The sequence below is a fragment of the Pseudopipra pipra genome, chromosome 2, assembly GCF_036250125.1.
Source record: "Pseudopipra pipra isolate bDixPip1 chromosome 2, bDixPip1.hap1, whole genome shotgun sequence".
Classification (NCBI taxonomy): Eukaryota; Metazoa; Chordata; class Aves; order Passeriformes; family Pipridae; genus Pseudopipra; species Pseudopipra pipra.
Window position 1 is genome coordinate 31,525,778 of NC_087550.1, and position 27,195 is coordinate 31,552,972.

The 27,195-nt window shown below is 43.8% G+C and overlaps 1 protein-coding gene across 18 annotated transcripts in view; it reads right to left on the reverse strand.

The window, feature by feature from the left end:
• Positions 1-625: 625 nt before the first annotated feature.
• Positions 626-27,195, reverse strand: part of TENM4 (teneurin transmembrane protein 4) — a 1,582,078-nt gene continuing 1,555,508 nt past the window's right edge. For all 18 annotated transcript variants that reach the window (XM_064644892.1, XM_064644901.1, XM_064644900.1 and 15 more), the window contains 4 exons: positions 24,742-25,038; positions 22,082-23,696; positions 16,325-16,467; positions 626-8,354 (listed from right to left, as the gene is read on the reverse strand). In XM_064644892.1, the coding sequence (XP_064500962.1) occupies positions 7,596-8,354; positions 16,325-16,467; positions 22,082-23,696; positions 24,742-25,038 (2,814 nt within the window). In that variant the 3' untranslated portion in view covers positions 626-7,595. The remainder of the gene's footprint in view (positions 8,355-16,324; positions 16,468-22,081; positions 23,697-24,741; positions 25,039-27,195) is intronic.

Consider the following 27,195-nt stretch of genomic DNA (forward strand, 5'->3'; position numbering starts at 1 on the left):
CCTGCTCCTCCTCCAGTGATTGCCACCCAGTGCTATGCTTCATCTTTCCATTAGGTTGTCCCCATGGACCAGCAAGAATATTTCCCTCAACACACATCTAGCCATGTTTTCTGAAGTGATTCTTGATCTTTTCCTGAAGCATCAGAATAAGCCACCAGTGGGGCTAGACCAGGTGGTATTAAGGATCACACCAGGGTTTCCCTGGGTTACTGTGGCACATGCTGCGGCAATTTTTCCTCTCCCTCTGCATGAATGAGGATCAGATGCACAGGTTTCTACAGGGCATATCACTAAATCTAATGATATCTTTATTTTTTTAAACATTTTTTGGAGTCCATGATGTAGTTTCCCAGTTTGCTTACCTTTCTGCTAGAATGAGAGCTTCCCTGATGTCTCAGGGATGCTCGGAATCCCTAGCATTACTGCCTGGATCAGCAAAGCCCTGGGGACACTTGCAATCTTGTATCCCATCTACAGGTGGGCCATGCACCTTTGAGTGTAAATTTGAGGAGTGGGTGGGCACTTTGGTCAACTCCTTTACCAGGTCCATCTCCCATGTAAGGACCAAAGAGCTGAGGTGAAGAAATTGAACATTTTCACAGAAAAAAAAAAAAGAAAGCAGTACTTAAACACAAAATATTGTTTTATTTGTCACCGAAGGCTACACATGGTCACTTCTGTCTGCTTTTTTTTTTTTTCTAGAAGGTATCTACATCTGCACTTATTTACAGCCTGGTTGTATTTACACAGTCAAGAATACAGTATTAGAAACACAAAGTGTTGAGAAAAAAAATTTCTCAAAAAATTAGTTCCAGACTTCAGGAAAATTATTACACAGGGTAATGACAAGAGTCTTCAGTGCTGGGCTTACAGATGCAGCTTTGATACAAAGTCCTCTTCTTGGCTGGAGCTGCATTAGAAGTCCTCTCACAAAATAAACATTTTTCTTTAATAGAAAAGTGTGATTTTTTGATTGGTTATTTTAATAGCATCTGTGAACTGTCCAAACATTTTAATTTTCTTTTTGGAAAGTTTTATTGTTTGCTTGAACAGTTTCCAGCTCTAAGGAGAAAAAAATAATATATATATGTATATATATTTTTAGTTGATTTTCATTTGTGGTTTTCTATGCTCCCCAGAAAGCACTGACCTTTGGGATCAGAGTTAACAGCTGAACCATGTAATACTTGGTCAGGAACACAAAGTTTTATGGTAATTAAAGGAGAGCAGAAAAGAAACACAAAAGGTTTCCCTTGGGTGGGCCAGATTGTTTTTGGTGGGAGTGGCAGAGGATGGAAAACTGCCACAGGAAATGGCCCCTCGGGACATGCAATGGCCCTTCATCCAGGAGTGAGATGGGGGGTGCTGGACAGGGCCCTGTGTGTTCCCATGGTGTCTGTTTGAAGTTTCCTCTACAGTCGCAAGTAATTTTATTTAAATATACCCTAGAGATGAAAAACAACAACAAAAAGCAAACACAAGCAAGCTGTGGTTTTTTTTTTTTTACACAAAACTCATGAAAATTCTTTGGTGTAACAGGGGACTATTTAGTGATCATAATAAAATGAGTGATTATAATAAAAAGAGGTGCTGAAAAACTTCTATCCTCTGGAGGACTGTAACAACAGGAGCAAAAATGCCCCCAAGCCAGGCTCACTATGGGATGGAGGATGCTGCTGCCCACATGGCAGCCAGATTTTATCCCATCAAACACATCCCTGGCATGGAGGCACTGTGTCCGTATTCCCCACATTTGTCAGTGCCACCAGCGCAAGGAGACAAAGTGAGTGAGATTTAACAAGCAAAGCAATCTCTTTAGCTCCATTATTAATGTTATAGGTGGTTATTTCTCCTCCCCTTTTAAAAAGCGGCCGGAGGACTAACCTTGATCCCTGGCCCTGGTTTCAATTACGCAGAGATTGAATCAAAACAGACTGCTGTGCCGTAAATATGAGGGGGGCCCTCTCTGTAAATCGTAAAATTGAATTCTAAAATTTCATGTTAAGAGCCTTGTCTTTGCATAATGGATTGTGGTGCCATCCATCACGGTGACACTTACAAGTCACAGCTGAAAAAGTACTTTATTAGATTTTTTTTTAAACAATTTTGATTTATTCTGGTTACACTGTCTGTATAATAGACTGAGCAGAATCTCATGCCGATCCCTACGCTCAACAAAGCAATCACAGATATATTACAGAAATCCCTCACTGTTTCTAAGCTACAGCCAAATGGTGTCTCAGGGACTGCTCCCAGTCATCTGTGCCTTCTAAACCCGAATCAAGCATTGGGGCTCTTAACGACCTTTGGTTTCATCGGCTCTCACCTGGTGCTGTTTAGAATTGTTGGCACATTTTCATTGTGGCTCTGATCAATAGCTGTGATGACAAAGATATGATGAGCTGCATGATTCCCTCTGGTCACCGCTGCTTAATGATTTTTCCAAGCGCCAATCTTCAGTTGAAAGGGGAAAAAAATAAAATAAAATAAAGATCTCAGTGGAAATAAACATTGTGGCATTTCTCGTGATGCCAAATTAGTCTTGCTTCTCTCCCCTTGGGCTGAGCACACAGGATGTTTTTCAGCTGCTCCTGAAGCAGCTGAAGGAGTCCTCATGGCACTGCTCCTGCCTGGATGCCACATCAAGTAGGCCCCATCACTGTTGTCCCTTCAAATGGAGCATGTTTTGGTACCAGCACCAGCTACTGAAGGCTTGAGCTGTTAGTCCTTGCCATTCTCACTGGGAGATGCAGCCCCTGCTCCAGACCACTGGACTTTCTCCTCTGAGCTGTGAGATTTGGTCACAATCCGTCTCACCACCCTTTGGACTAGAGACAAGTCCAGAGTCCAAAGTAATTTAAGCTACACCTTTGTATTTTTGCATTTTGAAAGGAAATTCCTTTTGGTGAGGAATCACTCCTCGTTTGGGGAGTCAAGATAAAAACGACTTCTCAAAATCAAGCCTCAAAGCATGTGAGACCGCAGTGACCTTATCCCTTGGAGATGGTCTGGCATGCAACTGGCCTTTGAAAGAGTATCTAGAGCAATGGTGGACATGCTGGAGGGAAGGGATGCCATCCAGAGGGACCTTGACAAGCCTGTGTGGTTGGCCTGTGCAGACCTCATGAAGTTCAAGAAGGTCAACAGCAAGTTCCTGTATCTGGGTCGGGCCAATCCCAAGCACGGATACAGACTGGGCGGAGAATGGATCAAGTGTAGCCTTGGGGGTGTTGGTGGGTGAGAAGCTCAACATGATCCAGCAATGTGCACTGATAGCCCAGACAGCCAATTATGTCCTGGGCTGCACCACCAGCAGCATGAGCAGCAGGTCAAAGGAGTGGATTCTGCCCCTCTGCTCTTGTGAGACCTCACCTTAAGTGCTGTGTCCAGCTCTGGGGTCTCTGACACAAGAAAGACATGAACCTATTGGAGAGAGTCCAGATGAGGTCACAAAGATGCTCAGAAGGCTGCAGCACCTCTGCTATAGAGACAGGCTGAGAGAGTTGGGGTGTTCAACCTGGAAAATGCTCTGGGGAGACCTTAGAGACCCTTGCAGTGCCTAAAGGGGCTCTAAGAGAGCTGGAGAGAGACTTTGGACAGGGGCATGGAGAGACAGAACAAAGAAGAATGGCTTCAAATTGACAGAAAGCAGATTTATGTTAGATATTAGGAAGAAATTCTTTACTGTGAGGGTGGTGAGGTACTGGACAGGTTGCCCAGAGAAGTTGTGGCTGCCCCATCCGTGGAAGTGTTCAAGACCAGGTTCGATGGACCTCTGACCAACCCCGATCTCATGGAAGGTATTCCTGATCATGGCAGGAGGATTGGAATGAGATGATCTTTAAGGTACCTTCCATCCCAAACCATTCTATGATTCTATGAGATGGGGGTTAGTGCTGTGGGATTTGCACCCAGGACCTCCCAGTCCTACCAAAGCAATGAATTGCTGCGCCCCTTCCTATAAGCAAAGCAAGAAGGGTCAGGCACACACAGCATGGCCCATAGCGGAGGCAGAAGGGGCAACACAAGGGCTGGGAAGTGGCTATGGTGCCATCAGTTGAATGAAAATGCTTGTGGATAGTGGAGTGCAGTCCCTTGATGAGGGCACAACTCTTTGTGTTCTCAACCCATTCCATGGGAATGCACTTGAGATACTGTAGAAAAAGCATTTTTCAGTAATGGAGGGGTAAATTTAGGGCTTCAGGACTGAAAATGTTCTTGTTTTGCCATCTAGGTGAAGTTGAAAACTTTCACAGAGGCTGAGGATTTAGGAATGTAGTAGGTGTCTTTGGTCAGGTTTGTCCCGAACACTAGACAGCCATCCCTTTTAAGTTTTTTGTTTTGATAGAGAGGAGCAACATATACATATATATACTTTTACATATATACTTTTTTCCCCTTTTTGACCTAATGTTCATAGTTCCCACGCCATGTGCAGGCCCAGGAGATCCTCGTGGACCTGGCAGGCAGACAGGCGCAGTTGCATCCCACCGCTGCTTGAGGATGCTGAGAAATGCAACTCGAGGGGTTTGCCTTTGCCATGGTGCAGAGCAGGATGGCTCCTGGGTCCAGGCATGCTGAGTGTGCACGGCAGGACTGTAAGACTCTTGAAACATGGGTGAACTCCTCAAAGTCATTAGCTCATGTAATAACCTGAAGAGTCTCTGTAAGGCTGTAGAGGTGCCATCTCAGGCTGGCAGGGTTCCAGTAGGAATGTTTCACACTTGAATCCCTTTTCTTGGCTCCATGGAAACATGGCCCATTTACTCTTGCACTACTCCTCTTAGCATTGTAACATATGGATGGGGATGGATACAGAAGCACCAGTTCTCTTCGGAGCCGCTCGGAGTGGGGCAGTGTAAATGGGAGGCACATTGAGTCCTCTCTGCACTGCAGGTATTCACCAGGGATTTATACCTTTCGACCCAGCTTCCTGCAGACGTTTTTTCCTCCATTCATGCTGTTTTAGATATTCACAGTCATCACAAGTTTGAGGTTCTAAGAGGGATTTGTCCCTGATGTGACTTGGGGATGGGGAAGCAGGGAGCTGGGTAGCATTGTGAAGAGGGTGCTGCCTCCTTTGAGTAGGTGGCTACTGCTGGTTTGTCTAACATTTCCCCTAATCCCCACCAGTGCATCCTTGGGGCAATCGAGGCTTCCCAAGAGCTTGATGCTGGCAATACAGGTGGTAATGCCATGGCCTTTTAACCATTCCTGGCAGGCGGCAGCCTAAAGTAACTGCTCCCGTGCCAAAGCCTAGAGCTGGTCTGGCCAATGCATCTTCTCCGAGCTGACTCTGCCAGAACTGGATACCCTTTCCAGCTGCCCGTGGTTGACTCCTGCCAAAGTAATAAAGGTTGTGTGCTGCAAGGGGTGGTTCAGAGTACAGCACTGGGACACAACACCAGCATCATCACCCTCACTGCAAGCAGGAGAGACCACCATAAAATCAAAACCATACCGGTGGTTATGGCCACACAGCCAAAGGCATTAGGGATTGGGAACTGGAGGAGGAACAGTCTGTTAGGGGAATTTCCATCCCATCACCTTCCTTCTGGCAAGCACCCTGGAACAGACAGGCAAGGCAGACGGAGCTGGCAGCTGGCATCTACGGGGAAACCGTGATAGCACTGGGGCTGCCAATGTTTCGCTGCTCGAGGACTGCGTGCCCAACATAACACCCCCGCTTTGTCTGGGGGGTGAGACCCTGCAAACGAGTATCAGTCTGTGCTGGAGGATGGCAGTGCTGGTGGCATGAGTGCAGAAGAGCTGGCTCCGAGGACACAGGTGCATTGTAGGGCTCCAAGTCAGGAAACAGCCTTGGCATGGATTTGCACATCTTGGGTTATCTCTCTGAAGAACTGGGAAGCAAAAACCAAAGTGGATGGAATAAAAAGCCAGGACTGAGCTGTTCCCAAAGAAACACAGTGAGAGCTCTTAGAATCGGGATACGTGCTGGTGTCAGTGTGATAAGACATCTGTTTGGGACCAGGACTGGCCACCTCCAGCCAGAGCTCCATTGAGAGGTGGGGTAACATCTCTGCCTGCAGGAACAGCCCTTGCTATCACAGGACTGTTTCAGGCAGGGAAGAGGATGCTGAGCTCATCTCCTTGCTCCCTTGAATTTCAAGGACTCTTGCAAATACCAGAGCACAGAGGTTATGTGAATACAAATTACATTAGCATGCCGAGTGACTTTGTCAGCAGTTTCTCATTAAAGCACTTGGTCCCCTCTGCAGTGGGCATTTCCACTCAATCTCCCCCTTCGTCACTGCTAACAGTCAACTGTGCTCTCCATTTAATTCGAGCTCGTGTAAGAAACAGTGAGAGAGCTGATTCCAATATTCTCCTTCTTGTCCCACCACGCACAAGCTGTTGCTACTTATTAAGCATTTTAAAATCCCTGCTGCCAAAGTCCCCGGGAGACATTTATCTGCCATAGTCATAAACGACTTGCCAGCATGCTACTCAAAACTGCATTTCCCAGCCAATAAATACAAGCTCCAGAATCAGGAAAAGCAGGGTTTGGCTCTAATTTTCAGTGGTATGTCACTGGGATACTATAACTACTTTTAAATTCAAATCAGCTTCTTAAAAATTAACTGGTTTTATCAGATACAGCACAGTGGACTGTTAAACACGTAGCCTCATGTACTGAAACACTATACATTTAATGAAGTTATGCCATTAGCAAATGTACAACATGGGTGCATTAAATCCACCTATAGAACAGCTCTACGTATGAGAGAGAGGATTTATTTTAGCTTTTCTCAATAGAGCAGGAGTCCCTTTTCTTGGCTTTTGCTAGGTTATTTAACTAAAACCAGGATTTGTGCACACACAAAAACCCCCCAAAAGTATCTACTCTCATAATGAAAAAAGACTGTTTTTTTTCTTTTTTTTATTCCAGTTCAGGAAGGAAGAGAATCATCTTGCAAAGTAATATAATCAGCTCCTTTGCCTCTATAATCTACTTCTGCTCAGCAGGAGCCCCCAAGGAAACACTTTATGTCCCAACTGAAACATGAAAACTACTGGTAAGGTCTCTTTTGAGGCACATGATTCGGACGGTCACTTTCAGAGTGTCAGAATCAGTGTTGTCTTCCATCTCCTTTCTTTCCAGGAAGAGCTCTCTGGCATGCCGTGGACTCCCCATGTTTTGGGTGGAAGGCTCTCTGTCCCTGCCCAAACCAGAAAGGGTTAGGATGACACGAGTTAGCATAGACACCCATTTCGCACTTACACCTAAGGACGTACGTACGCTGACGACTCCCCACTTCAAATTCCTCACAAAAGAGGGGGAAAAACGAAAACAAAACAAAACCAAAAAAGGACAAGAGACAGTAAATTTCACTGTGATCACACTACGGCAAAATATACCTTCTGGTCATTGCAAAAAACACGTGAAGGCCAAATTAAAGAGGGAAAAAAGTATGTTGCATGAGTTACAGTGCAACTGTATTATTCCTTTTCTTTCTATTTTCCTCCCCCCCCCTTGTTCAGTTTAGAAAAAGTATTGAGTACAACACAGTCAGGTAAGTGGCCACAAAAGAGTAGCTGTCTTTGGCAAGAAGTCACCGCATTGACCCTCTCTGTCACCTTCTGCCCATTTCACTCTGTCTCATGAAGTGGATGTTGTTGGCGCTGTCTGAGAGTTCGGGGTACTGCTCCACTGAGATCACAAAATAGCCATCGTAGCCCTGTACCCGGCCCGTGTTTAGCACTTGTTGCCTCTCCCCTTCTGTCCATGATCGAATACCCTCCTCCCCATCCCGCAGTCTCTGCTGTTCCCGGGACCAAGCTTGGGTGACAGCGCGCTGTCGGGCCAGCTCCAGGACACGTGCCTTCTCCTCGTCCAAGGTGGTCCCGTAGCGAGTGTTTAGACACAGTGCACCGTACTGGAGCTGGATGTCTGTGTAACGTCTAGTCCTCCCACTCAGCACTGTGTTGATCTGGGACACTGTCACATTCACGCCGTTCTCCAGGGTTCTCCGCCCGCCGCTGAGGCCCAGGATGGACAGGTCACCCTCCGATGGCCCCTGCTTAATGAAATAGTGTGTGTCCACCCCGTCGATGGTGAAGTGCAAGTTCTCCAGGTAATGGGCGTTGTTCAGGATGGCCGCGATCCTCCGCCCGTCCTCGTTGGCCACGCTGATAATGTCGGTGGCCACTCGCCCATCCTTCATGGCGAACTTGACGCCCTTGCCGAAGATGGAGCCTCCAGAAGCAAAGTTCTTGTTCTTCTTGATATGCTGGCACCCAGCGATGCTGGAGCTGTAGATCCGTTCGAAGCGCTCGAGAGTGACAAAGGCCTTCAGCTGCTTCTGCACTTCACACTGGACCCCCAAAATTGACTGAGCAAGGAGAGAAAGAAGAGAAAGACATATTAGAAAGAGAAGCCTTGTGACCCAAAGGCATCATTAGGATGCTAGAGACCAGCAGAGCATCCTGGAAACATGTAATGAGGAGTTCCATAATTTTTTTTCCCTTATCACATTTTTTCCTAATTTTAATTGTTTTTTGATGGAAGAGATGCATTGTCAAGTTATTTCCCCTAATGTACATTGTTTCTATAAACTGAACTGTATTTAATATCTGAAGGATGAAGAGGCAGAAAAGGATTTTTTGTCTCAGTGGTGTGAGGGTCGCGTTGGGACACTAATTAGGTTGTATCTCAGTGTTCTTCTTCTGCATATAAGAAACAACTCATCTTGTGCCCGTGATGCTTTACCAAATGATTTCAGATTTTCTGTGAAGTGTGGAAGTATTTGTAAAAGTTCTTTCTATTTTAACTTCACTTTGCACCTCCTTGTGCTGCCTCCAAAACCCCTGTATGACCTGTATGACCCCCCAGGTGGCCATGACCACTCTATATCCCATTTCAGCCTGGCCAAATTAGGTTGTTCAAAACTCAAGGAAGGCACTGAATCCAAGTCCTATTTCCTGCAAACCCCTACAATGTGCCAGGCTCCCTGAGCTAAGGCCAGTCATACCTGATGCTCAAGGTTTGGCTTATACTGAAGCAAAACTGCTGAGAGACAACAGCCTGGATCATTTGCAGTCAGGTACATACAAAGTCACTTTTGCTGTTAGCATATAATGAAGCAAGCACACGAGTCAGCAGCTCATCGTTACTGCAAAATGTTTTTGGAAATGCTCTCATCAATTCATGGGAGCACAGGCTTTTTACAGACTCCTGTTCATGAACAATTATTTGCTCTAATTTCACAAAAGCAAGAGGATGCTATGACAAAACTCCCCTGGCATTGCCAAAGGCTCAATTCAATAATGTAATGACACCCAGGATTAAAAATAGGATACAAAGAAAAGTTTGCTGCACTCCAATTATTTTGAGGAAATTTAACATCCATGATGGATATTGCCTTAAACTGTCCACAAGCAAAAGGCTGACATCCTTCCTCGGGTGCAAGAAGACAATTCAGGTGATGCAGGCATTTCAGACTTGTAACATGGTAAGGGAAGTGAAATAAACCCTTATTTCTATGGTGGCCGTTTCCAGAGAAGAGTCTTAAAGTATTAAAAAAATAAAGGATTTACCATTGTAACTCGCTTACAGGTTATGAGCAGTTTTGACTGATAAAAGAGAAAACTATAAGAGAATAGAGGTACACAACTTCAAGAGCACATTTTGGGGTGTAAAACATTAAATTACCCTGAACTGACTTTTATTCAAAGTGCTGAGCAGGCTGGTGTATCTTCTCCTTTTCCCCTTTCGGCTCACAGCAAAGCAGCTGGAGCAGGAACCAGCCTCCTATGGAGGAGGAGCTCTTTCTGGTTCTCCCCATCCTGCCTGTAGGGCATCTCACACACCGCCTAGAGAGCAATATAATTAACAGACTGATAGGGAGCCGAGCCCAGCTTTCCTGCCAATTCCACAAGTGCTCTAATTATGCAAAAAATGGACGTAATTAATGTAGATGTCACAGATGATGGACATGGAGCAATTAGGTTTCTAGGCTTCATGAAACACTTACTGTTCTAAATAAGTGCACATTGCACAGCCCTGGTCATTAGCTCTTTCCTCTTCAAAGAGGTTTTAATGGAGGGTTATTCTTCTTGGGTGTATCTCATATGGGTTGACTCTAGGTGGTCCCACTACCACTATATATCACATTGCTCTTCCAAATCGCCTCAGAAACATTTACAAGTGATGGGAAAAGGCACTTCCCAATACTTACACTGAATCACCGTTCACTCAAGGATGTAAATCAGGTCTTCTGTGCTACATTGCTATGTCCTGTGATCATTTATGTATCACCATCTATATATACATCACCTTGTTTACCAGCAGTTGAGTGATAAAGAGTCCCTGGAATTAATTACACCATCTACTGATTATCACCTTGGAGAAGGGAGCTTGGGGAGGTCAGACAGTACTGGGCATGGGTGAATAATTCCATCAGAAATGTCCTCCTTTCTCATTCTAGTTTGTCTTCATCACCTTATTCTTGATGAGCTGCAGGAACTCCTACACCTTTTCAAATCTGAGCAAATTATTAGGTATAGATCCTCCGTGAGTGCCTCCAAATTAGATTGCCCCAACAAAGCAGTGGGTCTGGACACCACTGGATAGCAAATTCACAGGCAGACACCTACCTTTATGTGTCTTAGTCAAGAACAAAATCACAACTAAAGGGTTTTCTACTGGGCACTGGTTGCTTCTGGGCTTTCCCCATCTTTTTTTTCAAGTAGGGAAGTGGGAGATGAGATGTGCAAAGCTGTAATGCTGAACATGACAGTCACTTAGAATCACAGAATAATTCAGGCTGGAAGGGACCTTAAAGATCACCTAGTTCCAAACTCTCTGCCACAGGCAGAGACACCTTCCACTAGACCAGGTTGCTCAAAATTAACTATCAACTACTCCTATAACTAAACACATCTTTGTTAACTTGAAAACAAGCCCAGGATGACTTTGAAATGACTTTTTGAGTGCACTTCTTTCATAAAGGAGTGTATTTGGGAACAGCACTTTTTTAAAAGGAAAAGCAAACACATACAACAGAAAAAAAACCCCCATCAACAAATTCAAACAAACCAGAGCACAGTCAGTTTGTATACACTGCTGTGAATATAAAGGAGGTAGAGGCAAACAGATTATATGTAGTTCAAAGGGGCAGGATCCCTGACTTTGAAATTACCATTTCTGTTTAATCTTATAAGTCATTTCAATGAACTGGCAAGGAAAAGAAACAGAAATTTTCCATCCAAAGCTGCAGTGGCATGTGCTATTCTCTAAAAAATGCTGCTGCTGTTAGCAACTGTAAGCCAAGGTATCTATAAAACCAGTTTTGCAGAAGAAAGAAGGGAATTCATTGTTATTTTATTTCAATATTTGTTGCTTGATGTGAGTGACAAACGCTGGGTTTATTTTTTCTCATAGTCTTTTTTAATCAGATGTCCTTAGGTGACATTTCACTTTATCTAGTAACAACCCTTTGGAGAGAAGAGAACGACCTTCATCATTTGTTCTCTGCTGCACAAAGCTCAAGAGAGCAGCACAATACAGAGATCTCTGAATAGCCTCCTGCATTTTACCGGCACCTCTTGAGGATTTGAAATACCATCGCCAGATCCTATCATCTGTTGTTTTTAAATACCGCCTTCCAGTGTGAGACTGAAAGCTTTAATTTCCCATCCAGGATCCAAGATGTGAAATACGTGAACATGTTTCCAAGTTTCTTTCTATCCTTGTGCCATTATACACAGATAGGTGTTTCTCTTACAACCATATGGCTTATAACACAGAAAGTCTCTTCTTCCAAAAGGCTTGGAAGTTATGACTTCCCTGAAATATTATTCATCATTAACTCCTTCCTATTTATCAAGGAATCATAGAAATGCTTGTGTTGGAAGAGATCTTAAAGATCATCTAGTTCTAACCCTTGCCACCATGGGCAGGGATGCCACCAACTAGACCAGGTTGCTCATAGCCCCATCCAACCTGCCCTTGAACACTTCCAGGAATGGGGCATCCACAGCTTCTCTGAGCAACCTCTGCCTCACTATTCTCTGGGAATAGATTTTCTTCCTATCATCTAATCTATATGTCTCCTCTTTTTGTTTAAAAATGTTCCCCTCGTCCTATCACTATTTGCCTGTGTAAAAGCTCTCTCTCTTTTTTACACCCCCCCACCCCCTTTTTATTTACCACCTAGCTCTCTGTTAACAAAGCCATTTTTCAGTAATCAGCCTCCTCCCTATGTTCCACCTGACCATTACCTGGAGACAAGTCCCCATTTGGATGTACCTCACCAGCTCCCAGATGGTGTAGGTGCAGGAGGAGCCCATCAACCTCAGCAGCCTGGCAGGTATTGACCGCTGGCATGGCTGCACTGCACGAGGGTTGGCTGAGAGGCAACGTGCCTGCTCAGCAACCTGCCAAGCACCAACACCAGTGAGGCAGTGGAGGTGAGCGACTACCCAGCAAAGCAGTGCTCGAGATGATGATTGGTTGGCAATGTGTGAAACGCAAATGCCAACTCATGGGCTTAGAGGAGAGGTCCCTTCTCCACCCCACCAGTGTACACAGCTGCAGGGGGTAATGAGGTTGAGTTCATCAAGCAGATTTCATTTGTGGAGAAATAAAGGATTTGCCTCCTTCTCTTGCTCATCTGTTTTCATATGGCTCATCTATTTTCCGAAAGCCTCAAGAGTTCAACTCCCTTCCCTGCATTAGATCCTTTGAAAACTGGCCACTATATCTGCAAAACGTAACAAGGGGCTGATGGACAGATGTGCAGACAGTGTGACGGTCCAAGCCCAGGCCAAAGCACCCGCAGTGTGAGGATGCCTTCCCTGAACGATGAACACTGGCAGAGCCAGTCCCTCAAACAGATTGACGTTGAAAGAAGCTCTGCCAGAAAGTACAGCACTATAGCTCACTCCCTGGCTGAGCACCCCAGAGCAGCCCTTGCCTCCAAAATGTTGCTCCATAAGGAATGCCAAAAACTACTCCTTCCAGCACAGTCTGTAACAGGCATTGCAGAAAACAGGACTCTTCCTGAAGTCAGTGCTCATGGGATGGAGAGAAGGGTTTTTATTAATATGATGTAGATAATGATAAAAGTGCTGACTCCAAAACACTCCCTGGAAATAGAGCTGTTCTGGCTCCAACAATTACCTGACAGTTCAACAAGACAAAAGTGAAAAAAAAAAAACAACGAAAAAACAACAACAACAACAAAAAAAAACCTAGAAGAGAAACTGGATTCAGGTGCAGCAGTTCCACAATATGCCAGAGGTCACCCAGAGTCCCCTGGTGGCCAATAACACTGAACTTGTTCAACAAGCAATTTAGTGACAGCCTCACGGTCATAGGGAGGAGGGGAGGGGGAAGTGCTGCACAACAGAGTATTGGATTTTAAGTGTCACTCGGAGCTGCAGGGGGTTAGTGCAAGGTTTATGACATGTTGGCTGTTTTTGAGGTGGTGGATGCTCAAAGTCAGAACTATCTCTCCCATCTTCCAGACCTGCAAGGCAAGTACCAAAAATGTTTTGGAAGGAGATGCCAGGGCGCTCTGGTTATGCACTCTGAAGAGAGACGAAGCAGCCACTGATGGGGAGCTAGTTCCTTTGCTGTTGTGCTCTTGTTAGTCATTCCTCTCTGATAAAAGAACTGATTCAATCTGCAGGGCCATAGCTTTGGTCAGCAAAGCTGGTAAAATAGCTCAAATATACTTTGGTCTATCACAAGGAGGTATGTGATCCAGAGAAACAGGGATCAGAAGACATGGCAATGAGAAAGTTGTGGTATATGATTCAATGATCAATGCCTTGTCCAGGCTACTTTTAAATGACAAAAGAGCTGGGGCTTACTCCAGAGGCTCCAGTTTGACCATTTTTATCATCTGAAAATGCTTCCTGTGCTTCCATTTACCTATGTTTAATTCTGTCATTTGTGATGTGAAATTTTCCAAAGTTTGTATTTTCTTCCACATGCTTCACGAAAATATACAAACAGTAGGAAGGAGGGCTGGATTGTGTCTGGAAGCCGGTTTGGCTGGAAAGGGTTGCGAGTGAACAGAACTTTATGGGAAACATCAGTGTTGGATGCATAGATAGGCATAGAAGAAAATGGATTATGTGTTCAGGTATCATATGTGAATGAATTTGTTTTACGCAAATATGTGCCTACAATATGCTGGGTGTGACAGAAAGGAAGGGAATCCTGCTCTATTGCATTTAAGAGCCACTTGCTATCACAGCATGATCCTGCAACTGTAGACAGAAATAAAATGCTCATGTTTTGTTGCTGTCATAACACAGGGGAAGAATATAAAACAGCCTGCAATGGTTAAATTCCACTTTCAACATTTCAGTGTAAAGTGACTCATCTGGAAGCACGATGGCTGCAGAAAGCCCTCTTTTAACGAGCAGGTCCCCGCACAGTCCTCACTGCAGCTTCTGGCTTTAAAAACCTGGCAGGGACATGGAGATTTTCTTTTCTTCTTATTGCTCATTCAGGCAGATTCCTCTAAAATGGCTGGATGGAAGGGAGGGTCTCCTTGGTTTTATTTCCAGCTCATCTGCCTGTATGAGCAAGGGTTAGTCTTCATCTCAAGCTGTCACTCATTACTTGGCTATTCAATAAGTCAAATCATGATAATGAACTAATGATAAAATAATAATATAATAACACTACTACTACTACTACTACTACTACTACTACTACTACTACTACTACTACTACTACTACTAATTTCTGTGGTGGTTCTGTGTGAGTTATTACCTACTGCACATAATATTTCCGAGACAATCTTCTGTGCAGTCTCTGAACAAGCCTTCCCTGTTTGCCTTCTCCTGTATGGCTTTGCCTGAGGATACTGTGTCACATCAGAGAGGAGGAAAAATCCTGAGGCTCTCTCTCATTACAGAATAATCTCTATTAGCATTTTATTGTTTAATCAAAAGAAATAAGAAACAAAAAAGGAGTCTTTGAGCTCAAAAACACAACTGAGTTGCTGCAGTGTAATAGTTTTCAAGAATCAACTCAGTCATAGTAGCAAAAAGGCAGAGTTCTTTTGGTCCCCCCTCTACTATTAAGTAATACTTAAAATAAATCTCTTGCTGAAGTTCAAGCTGGTACATTTTAACTTGTCTTCACCACAACTTTCAGGCTGAGTACCAAGGATGGACTGACACATGACTTTTCTCAATCCACAGTATCTTGTTCGCACCTCTGTGTGATACCTTTTGTTGTCAAGGAGGTGTGACCTTCTGGTTTAAGATGTGTACAGGACCTTAAGAATCTGCTGCAGGACACCAAGATTTCAGTGAAGTCACAGATAAAAGAGGCTAGGAGCGCAGATGGAATCAATTCCATTGCCTATCATTTTATTAGCAGAAATGTTAAGAACGTGCCCTGATCTCCCCAAGCACGTTGGGGCCTCATTGCTCTTGCAAAGTTAGAACACACAGCAATATCAAGCAGGAGTTCAGACTAAAGAGAATTCAGACTAAACAGATGAAAGCAACCCCAGAATACAATCAGTCTAGAAGATGAAAGAGTATCCTGAGAGGTAAATGACTTTTTCAAGGTCATACACTGATAAGAAGTAGGGCTGAGAGTTAACCCAGGGCTCTCAAATCCTGACTCAGTGTTCTAACCTTTAACAGTGTTGCCTCCATCTTTCAGCTGAGTAGTTCCCAACAGGAAGATGGGGAAATGATTGGGTGCAAAAACTTTTTTCGTGCCAATTTTAGCATTGAATTTTCTGCCATCATCTACCAAAATGGCTTGGGATGCAGGGCTGTTTTTGAAAGCAGGACATGGTTACTTGGGATAAACGCAGTCAGGTAAAATGAAAGTTCAATATCATCTAAAACTTCTTTCTGGTGAGAGTCCCTGCAATGCAGAATAGTTTCCTAGGGAAGTACTGGGGCTTCTTGTTTAGGACATTTTAAGCCAGACTGAATAAATTTCTAGAAAAAAAGTCTGTGAAAATTGATTCTGCATTAAGATTTGCCCTTTTTTTAATTTTTTTTTTTAATTTCTAAGAATCCTTGGTGCAAAGGCCTTGAATTTAGCCTGCAATATGTGGTAACATGGCCTCTGTGGGAGAAAGAAACAGTAGCTATTTCATTGAGCAACGACCAGAAAATATAGGAAAAAGCACCGTGGCAGTAGTGAACTTAAGATGTGATTATTCAGATAGATTTCAATACTGGAATGGGGTCTGACTTGCTCTTAATCTCCCAGTGTATCTGGGACAACACACTGATAGAGGTTTTTCAATAAAGATTGTAAGTGAATAGTCTGCTGATAAGGGCATGAGATACAGTATGGATTTGCATGGATCACCTTGCTATTGTCCCATTCTTGGGTTTTCATCTGTGTGTGGATTAGCTCATAGGACGGCTCCATTGCATCCACGTCTGGCTTGGGGTAGCCGGGGATGACGTTGTGTAGCTGGAACCCGAAGGTGAGCAGCCAACTGTTGACATCTGGAAGGGAAGAGAAGCATAAATAAGATTATCTGATCTCTCAAGCAGGATTGCCCAGGAGAAGGCCCAGAGGAGAACCCCATGGCGGCTGGCACTGTAGCAGGCTGGCCAAAACGATGAGTGTTTACTTTGTGTGAAGAGCACAAATATTAATGGTCCTTGAAAGAGCTGTGTGCCAAAAGCTGGGCTTTCCACCTCCAACCAGAGCCAAATTCTGCACTTTCCCAGCTCTGAAACAGAAGCATTGGCAGTGAGCAAATGGCCCAAATCAAAGCCAAGTCCACATCTGCCCTTTATGAGCAAGAATCAGGCACTGCTCAAAGGTATGCAGGAGAAGTGCAGGACTAGCAATACATTTGGAGGCTGAGATGCTCCATCTGAATGGGAAATGTTATCAAGTCCTAAAGTAAGTTCTGAACTCCTCACTCACAATACTTCTCTCACTGAGGACTCTCAAAGGGCCTGCAGGCTGAAGACTAAATTTAGAGCTGTGTGAGCCAGAATAGCAGGACATCCTGGATGGACAGCACAGGCATTTAGCAGGTGCTCATGCAAGAGGCTCTGGACATGTCTTTTGCTTTTTCCATGGCATTTCCACCTCAGTCCTGAGTTTCCTGGCATTTTTCAAAAGAAAGTGTAGTTTGAATATTAAACCAGTGTAAAGTCACATGTCATCTCTTACAGTGACATTTACAGTCAGCCTGCAAGGTAAATTATAGTGAAAATAAGTGTACAGATACAAGACTACTTTGCTTGGGTACTTTTTAGAAACCTCTTAAAAGAAGTCCATGGATGGTGAGAAAACTGCTGGCTGCTAGTGGTAAACTATTGTCTTGTGAAAAGAGGGACCACTGGCACTAAAGGGTACATGATGGAAAAGCCATTTGGGACACCATTCCTGCATTTAGTTGCCAGTAGATTACAAAGTCTTCCTTGATTTTTGAGTGCACAGCTATAAGGAATAGCAGCTGAAAGTTAATCCATTGGAAGAAATAATGATGAGATTGAGTAACTCCCAGATCTACTTGGGATCAGCATCACTTCCCCCTTAACTTCAGAGTATTTCATGATCTCACCTTGTTTGCCTTCACTGAACTCCAGAGGACACACCTGCTACAGTCCCTGAGCAATACGATGTACATTTCGCACACAAATAGCAATTGCAGGAAAAACAAAGGTATGAAGGTAAAGTTTAACTAATATCAGCTCCCAGGAGTCATAGGTGTTTGGATGTAACTGGAATTGTGTTGGTGATTGCTCTGCTTCAAGCTGGCAGTGCAAGGGGCCTGATTTTCATTTTGCTAAACTCAATAAGCATTGTTGAAACAATCTGAAGAAGGAATCAATTTAAATAATCAAATATGCATCTCTGAATATTTTTTTCTCTATTCCCATGAGCCTAAATGAATGTTTTGAAGAACCGGTTGGAAAAGAAATTATGGATGCTAGTGGCAAATAAGGCACTTCCAGATGACTGGAGAATCAGGAGCCAAACAAACACACTATCTGTTGCTTGTTTTCCTACAGGCTAAAATGTTGCGATTGGGCAGATGTCCAAAAAGCCCTTGCGACAATCCATGTGGAAGGGGGAGGATTTCTGTAATAAAAACACTTCTGTTCACTCAATGTACAGATTGTTTTTGGAGTGTCTTTCAAACAGAGAGGTTGGGGGGGAGGAAAGAAATGAAAAGGCTCATTTAATTATTTTGTTGCTTAGCACTAAGCCAGCCTGCTTCCAAATTCTTCTCATCTCAAATGAAGACCTTTGATGTACATATTGTGGACCAGGTGGTCAGGAGAACAAAGTAAAACCATGAAGGTCAGCATTGGAGCAGGAACCATTTCCCAAGCACTTCAAAAATGTGAAAAATAATACAGAGCATGGATGCTGAACTGCTGAAAAATATGTAACATGTCTGGAAATATCCAAGACAGGGTTTTTTTTTGATACTTCTCAGAAAGTTGACTTTCAACACATTTGCAAACAGGAGTTTGTTCTTTTTGGGAAGAGGTGTTGGAATACCCAGAACACAAAAAAAAAAGCCCCGCCAAAATCATAGGAGGAAGGTGTGGAGCTGAGAAAACAGAGGGGAAAATACTAATTTGCCAAGAGGCAGTGACAACTTTTTTGACAGAAAAGTACATTTCACATCACATAGGTTTTTTTCAGCTACAGTAACCCTGCCAACACATTTCAAAGTAAATTCATTTGAGGGCAAAGAAAAAGGGTGCTTAATGTAGACACATGTAATGGAAATGTCAGTTCAATCCATCAAGACTGCTGAAGCTGGCAGCAAAGCTCTGCACAATGAAGTGTACAATCACTAAAATATTCATGTTTAACAATGGGCCTCTCAAAACACAAATACCTGCTTCTCCTGCTCTCCCCTCCGCACGCCTCCAATTTGTATCCACAAGCTCAGAGACCTCATCAGTGCAAACAAAAGTACGTGTTAGTCACCCACATCCTGGGCACTGATCTTCCCTAAGGACAGCAGATCCCAGGGTGGGAATGTGGAGGGACAGAAAGTGCCAAAATCTGGGCAGATTTGGTTGCGATGACAAGGGCACTCTCATCATGGGTCCTGCCCACAAGGTGACTGAAAGCTTGAGCAGAAAGAAATGCTGGGGCAGAAGCTTTGTGTCACAGCACTCAGCCCATAGCATGGCCTGCTTCTTCCATGCACTGGGAGAGGAGAAACTTAGAATATGTATTTGGGCTCTACATTCTTGAAAAAGTAAAAACCAGAACTTATAAGACCATGGAAAAAGTTATTTGGTGCATATAAAATATTAGTGTATCAGATTTGGACATCTTGATTTTATTGTCAGAGCTATGTGGGAAGCTATGCAGTTGTTCTAAGACAGGGTTAAAAAAAAAATTTGAGCAGGAAAACAAAATTCTGTTATTATGCCACAAAGCAACAGTTCAAAAACTATATCAGTTCAACAATTTCAAATTAACTTCCATTTTAGTTTTGACTCCTTAATTTTTCTTTTCCAGTTTTCAGTCATTAGTTTACACTTAACTTGAAAAGGTTGAAAACCCAAAAGGAATTCTTCTTTTAGGCTGTTTTGGAATTTGTCATTTAGACAATCTTGAGAGCTGTTTACAACATTTTTGCTGAGAAATTTCTCAACTCAACCTTCTCCCATAAACAAATTCAGTTTTGACAAATGAGCATTTTCTGATAGGAAAAGTTATCTTGAGGTATTTGCTGCCAGCCTTAATTATCAGAGTGAGGCCAACACCCAGGTTCTTAGTCTGTATCTTTTGACATATTTTACTTCCCTTGTGGCATCATCTTCTCAGCTCTGGAGAAAACAGTTTTTCATTAAAAACCCCACGATATAATCCTTATGTTTATTGCAGAAGAACCTGAAAAAATGAATCCTAGTGGCTAGAAAAACAAGCAGAATAGAACCCAGGATTTTTACTTTGTAATATTTATTTGCCATTAAGCCAATTTCATAACTCAGGGGAATGCAGTTATTGTTGAATATGGAAAAGTTCTGATAGATGCAGCAGGAGCATTTAAAAATTAATTCTATCTCAAGAAGTATGTACATTTGGTTTGTGATAGTGGCACTGGGTTTTTCAAAGGGAAGTATCTAGAAAAGAGTCCCACCAAAACAGTTCTCTTAAAAATTGCTACCAGTGTTGCACACAGTATGAAACTAGTATGAAACTGGATTTGAAGGGGGAAAGGACTAGAGATAATCCTGGGGGCAGCACACCAATGCTAGAGGAATGGAAGGCTAGTGAGGTCATTCAGCTTGCTATCAATACAGGTAGGCGATGGCAGATGAGATGAAAGTCTGTCCAAGTGTCCAAGAAGGCCAATGACATGCTGGCTGTATCAGAAATAATGTGTCCAGCAGGACAAGGGCAGTGACTGTCCCCATGAACTTAAGTAACTGGTAAGGCCACACTTCTGATCCTGTGTTCACTTTTGGGTCCTTCATGACAAGAAAGACATTGAGGTGCTGGAGCATGTCCCGAGAAGGGCAACGGAGCTGGGGAAGGGTCTGGAGCCCAAGTCTGATGAAGGAAGGTTGCAGTGAGGTGGGGATCGGTCTCTTCTCCCAGGTAACAAGAACAGGACAGGAGAAAATGGCCTCAAGTTGTGCCAGGGGAGGTTTAGATTGGATGTTGGGGAAAATTTCTTCACATAAAGGATTGTCAAGCACTGGAAGAGGCTGCCTAGGGCAGTGGTGGAGCCACCATGCCAAGATGGATTTAAAAGATGTGTAGATGTGGCACTTGGGTACATGGTTTAGTGGTAGACTTGGTAGTGCTGGGTTAATGGTTCGATTTGATGATCTCAAAGGTCTTTTCCAACATAAATGATTCTATGATCCTATGAATATAGGAGGGACATTTAACATACAGAATGACCCAAACATACATAGAGCTCATATTACTGCCATTTTACAAAGTCCCAGAGATTATGTCAAGCTGTTGGGCAGGTGTGCCCCAAAATCTGGCCCTTAAGCCTAAAGCATCTGCTTTTTTTTGTAGAATCTGTTAATTCTGTAAGGCAGATTAACTTTGAACTACATAGTTAGCAGTGTTGTAGTCATGTAGCCACTCTGAAATGGCTGACTGTAATGAAAGGTTTAAGTTACTTTGCCATTCTGCTAGAACAAATCTGTATGTCATTTGTTTAGTTGCAAATAAATCTCTAGGCAAAACTATGTAAACAGAGCTGCCCCTCTACAAAGAGAAAGGTTATCAGGACATTAATTGATAGCTAAACTTGGGATATCTGGGATGAAAATCTGGAAGCAAAATAAAATGAACAAACACCAAAGATGAGAAAAGGAAAAAGGTTTGGGAATTACAATTTCCATCTATGCTAATGAATTAACATACCCTGGACATAGGGGTAAACTGCAAACTAAAACTTATGTCCATTTTATTAAAGATTGGAAAACCTCCTGATCAGGACACTGAGAGAGGACATACGTATTGCACTGGTTTTGACTAGGATAAATTTCTTTATAGTAGCTACTATGGGTCTGTGTTTTGGATTTGTGCTGGAAGTGGTGTTGATAACACAGGGATGGTTTCATCATTACTGAGCAGTGCTTACACAGACTAAAGGCCTTTTCTGCTCCTCACCCCACCCCTCCAGCAAGGAGGCTGGGGGTGCACAAGGAGGCTGGGAGGGGACACAGTTGGGACAGCGGATCCCAACTGACTCAAGGGACATCCCAGACCACCATGTGGCATCATGCTCAGCATGATGTAAGACTGGGAGAAGCAGATAGAAGGAGAGGACATTCAGAGTGATGGTGCTTGTCTTACCAAGTCACCCTTATGTGTGATGGAGCCCTTTGTCCTTGGGACGGCTGAACATCTGCCTGCCCATGGGAAGTGGTGAAGGAATTCCTTGTTTTGCTTTGCTTGCACAAGTAGCTTTTGCTTTTCCTGTTCAACTGTCTTTATCTCAGCCCACGACTTTTCTCACTTTTTCAGTTCTCTCCCTCATCCCACCTGGGGGGAGTGATTGAGCAGTTGTGTGAGGCTTAGCTCCTTCTGGGGTTAAACCATGACACCTATTCACTGATGGCAAGGTTGAGAAAATGTTAATTAATTTAAATGTCTTACCTGTCATGTAACATTTGATATCCTGAGAGTTGCTAATGGGGTTGTTGTTTTTGAACATATACAGGTTGAAAGGCATTATATTATTGCTACTCAGATGCTTCCACATATCATGGTCTGGACTTGTCCACCGACCCGCTAGCACATCATAGTCTCTCCGTCCCATGTGGATAAGCTTTGTGAGGGGGTCATACAGTCCTCCGTGGTAGCCAATGATGATCTGGAAGTTGGGATTGGTGTCCATATAGATCTCCCCATATGCTGTGTACAGTATCTGCTTGATCATTAAGCCAGTCCCGCTGAAAACAGCCAAAGGAGTGCCAATGTTATCGCAGGCTATGTAGAATTCATCACCGCTGCTGAGCTCCATTGCAAAGAGGTGGCCTTGGAGGTCATAGTAAAGGGAGGTGATCTCAGAACTTGAGTGGTTGTATAGATGGGTGACCTTGGTTGGGTTGGTCAGATCTGCGTAGAAGAACTGCAAGTGATGACCATGGCTGGTTTTGCTGGAGACTCTCCTCCCTAGGCCATCATAGCGGTACTTCACACTCCACCCACTAACTTTATTGTAGGCTTTGATGAGCAGGCCAGCTGAATTGTACTCAAAAACATCATTGCCCCTTTGCTTCAGGAAGCCATCTTCATCCATTTTGTACTGCACATCCCCCAGTCTAGTAATCCTATCCCTGAGGTCATACCTGAGCGGTGTAAGGCGGGCACTATTCCCTGGACTCAACAAATGGAGGTTTCCATTTAGGTCATAGCTGTAACGCCAGAGTGGTTTGTCATTGATAGACACTGTCTGCAACTGGCCATCAGCATCATATTCATATGAGTACCTAGTTGTGTTTGCATAAGGGCCAACCTTCAGCTCTTTCTTAACCACTCTTCCCATGTTGTCGTACTGCACAGTCATCCAGTACATGAGAGACCGGAATATCTCATACTGGACCTCCTTCATTCTGCCATAGGCATCAAAATGTTTAGTATGAGTCATGACAGCAGTGGTGATAATCTGGTTGATATCGTAGTAAATTACTCCAAATTTACCAAATTGCTCAGTTTTGCCTGACACGTCATCATACCTGTAGAGATCAATAGGTAAAGGTGTCTCGTTGATGACTGCTTGCATGCTGGTCACCCGAAAGCTGTTGTCATAATTGTAGTCAAAGCGTGCATTCACCATGCCTTCCTCAGTGAAGCGGAAAATCTGTCGATCAATGAGGGGCCCTATTTGTCTGTACCTGATCGTACAGGTGAACCCTTCATTCTGCAAGTTGATGGTCTTCAGCATGCCAGCAGTTTCATCGTAAGTGAAACTGATCTTTGTGGTGTCATAGAGCATCTCAGCTAACTTGGACAATTTTCCGTACTTGTAGATGACACGTCTCCCTGTGCCCAAGTACAAAGTGTGGAGGAGCTGCTCATCCTCTGTGAAATCCTGAATAACCGAGGCGTTGCCTTCTGGTGGTCGGTAAATGTTCCTGTAGTAGCCAATGGAACGAATGGTTTCTAAAGTCTGACGCGCAACATTGGGCATGGTCACCGATGACAACCGGTCATTCTTGTCAAACTCAAAGATGTACTGTCTCTGGCTGTGAAGGAGCAGCACCATGGACTGGATGGGAAGAAGGAAAGTACAGATTATATTCCCAGGTTTTGAGCAAAATTATACTCTCACAAAACCTGTAAGATTCTTCAATCCAAAGAGCAGGGCAATTGAGACAAATCTCTGCACCCACAGAATTAAACAGCGAGAGGCAAGCAGCTGCAGGGCACATCAAATATCCCCAAGCAGGAGTGGGTCAGAGAAAGAAGCAGTCAGTGCAGTGAGGAAGGTCTAAGTTCAGAACGCTCAGTAGTTCAAATCAATACCCTGTAGCTGACTGTCTTTACCCAAATTCCCCGTGCCAATAACTTTTACAGACTAAATAAATAAAATCGGTAGACCTACTTAAACATGCTTGAAAAAGTATCCCCCAACACCTTCCAATGCCAAATTAATTCATTGTGTCACCTTATCCTCTGTTATTCTCTTACTCATAACTTCTATGTGCATGCTTATTTGTTCTGGGATTGTTTTGAATATAACAAAAAATCCACATAGGTTACATAATACAAGGAGTAAGTCAATACTTTTTCCTTTTTTAAAAGATATGGTACTACAGTTTTCTTAAACTGTTTTAGAGATGGATGCTATAAAAAAATCAGGAATAAAAAATTCCAGTCCCAGGTATATAGCATATGGATCTATAGGTCACTGAGCAGTGTAACAATTAATGGTAATACCCAGAAAAATTAAGTCCCACACGAATCTACAGAATGAAGACTGCAGGATACACTGCAAAGTGTGCTACAACAGTGTGGCTGGATTTATGCCTTGCACTTTTTAATTACATGTATTTCCTATAAAGCAGGAACAGCCGGCATGAAGAATGCAGGATGTCAGACTGTATGGGTTGTTTTCACATGGAAAACCCCAGTGAAAATTTCTACTATTCACTCTGATGACATTATCTGAATATATTTTATATTGCAGTTAACTCAACAAATGAAAATTGTGCTTAAAAAAAATGTGAAGGAGTGCAGCTGAACTGATGTCAAAGGAGTAAAGTCCAAGTGCTTCAAAGGCACTGTCTCTTGAGTGGTAAGAGGATTCTTACCTTCTCCAAGTAAGTGTAGCTCCATGATTTGCCATCAGCAAAGATCCTGGATGTAATTCTGCCAGACTGGTCATACTCCATCCTTTCTGACATTGTGCCCCTCTGAATCCCCGCAATGTGTCCTCCTGGGGAATAGGTGACATTGACCCCATTCAGTCTGCTGCTTGGTGACCAGAGACTGGGCCTCCCTGCCTGGTCGTAGAGGATGCGGAGTGTAAACTTGCGATGGTCATCATAGATTTTCTCTGTCCTTGTCACACGATCAAAGTCGAGGGACAGCAGGTTTCTGTTGTGAACCTACAGGAAAGAGATGGAGAATTAGGAAACTGGAAACAGTTTAAGTTAGAAAGACCAGCCTTGTTTCACCAAATGCCTCTTTACACCACACTGGAGAGTATCCAGCAGTTCACTGCCTCTGGATAAGAGGCAATTTTTAAAGCAAAGGGTTGTCCTAACATTGCTTCTGTGACTTCAGTGAAGAAAGAGGCAGAAGAATGGTACTTTTGAAACACCACCACAGTGAATGAATACTGCCCAAATCTACGTTTAAGACTGCTACAGCAGACGTAACCTACAGAACATAGAATGACAATTTGTTGCAAGGAATATTTGCAAGGTACTCTGCTTATCAATCCTAGGATATAGTGTCTTTTGCTTTCACACATATCAAAAACCAACACTTGTAGAAAAGAGATGGATGTTGCGTCAACATAGTGGAAAACAGAGTTTTTCTCTGAGTTTACTGCAGGCATTGGAAGTTAAGCCTTTCCCCTGAGATGAAATGAGCTGTGTCACCAGGTGAAGGAGCTACAAGAAGAAGTGAACAGGCTTCGTAGTATTCAGGCAAATGAGCAAGAGAGAGACCAATTATTTTCAGAGATGCTACAGTCTCAAGAATCTCGGGACTCTCGAATCTCCACTGTAGTGGAGAAGCAGGCAGACTCAGAACCCTGCAGGGTAATTAGTCAACGGACTGTTAGTCAAGGGTTTGGTCAAGGGTTTGTTAAACATGAGGGCTGGAAGTGGGTCACTGAACATAATAGGAGAAAGGTTCCTCCTCCTCGAAATTTGACAGGTAGGACTGGTACCTTCTACAACAGGAAAGAGGCTCTGGAACTAGAAGGCAAGACAACTGATGAAGTGGGAGAAGATTCTTGTGGGGTAGCAAGGCATCCTAAAACAACACCACCCGTATCCCACATCAAGATCTCCTCTGTTAACAGGAAGAGTAGTTGTAATAGGAGACTCCTATTACAAGAAGTTTCCTTAATGCAAGTTTGCAGACAATAGAAAACTGGAAGAAGCTGTTGACTCCCTCAAAGGCAGGGAGGCCCTGCAAAGAGACCTTGACAATTTAGAGGACTGCACAGTCACCAACCATATAAAGTTCACTGGGGAAAAGTGCTGGATTCTACACCTGGAATGGAGCAACCCTGGATGTTCATACAGGCTGGGGAATGAGATGCTGGAAAGCAGTGCTGGGAAAGGGACCTGGGTGTCCTGGTCTACGGCAAGTTGGATATGAGTCAGCAGTGCCCTGGCAGCCGGGAGGGCCAACAGTGTTCTGGGGGGCATCAGGCAAAGCATCCCCAACTGGTCAAGGGAGAGGATTGTCCTGCTCTGCTCTGCACTGGTGTGGCCTCACCTTGAATATTGTGTGCAGTTTTGGGTGTCACAAGATAAGAAAAATATTAAGCTATTGGAGAGCAACCAAAGGACGGCAATGAAGATGTTGAAGTGCCTTGAGGGGAAGCCGTATGAGGAGTGGGTGAGGTCGCTTGGTCTGTTCAGCCTGGAGAAGAGGAGATTGAGGGGAGATCTCATTGCAGTCTACAACTTCTTCATGAGGGGAAGCGGAGGGTCGGGCACTGATCTGTGGTGACCAGTGATAGGACCCAAGGGGATGGCCTGAAGTTGTGTTAGGGAAGGTTTAGGTTGGATATTAGGAAAGGTTCTGAACCCAGAGGGTGTTTGGGTGCTGGAACAGGATCCCCAGGGAAACGGTCACAGCATCAAGCCTGACATCGAGTTCAAGAAGTGTTTGGATGATACTCTCAGACACATGGTGTGACTCTTGGGGATGGTCCTGTGCAGGGCCAGGAGTTGGACTCAGTTACTCTTGTGGGTCCCTTCCAACTCAGCATATTCTGTGATTTTGTGAAATACAGGGGCCTTGACCACTGTAGATTTTGCACAGAGAAGCAACTTTCCCGTAAGAACTGGAGTTTTAACTTCATTGTCCTGGGGTTATTCAGAGTGGCATAATTATACTCCGCATGCCTCCAGTGCCTCTGCATTTCCAAAGATCAAAGGTATCGACTTCAAAGGTAGGAGCAGGAATATATTTTGGTTCATGGATTGCGGTGCACAGCAATACAAAAAGGAGCTGACAACACAACTCATGTTTAGCCACGTGTGCAAGGAGACTTACAAAGCCACATCACAACAGCAGCA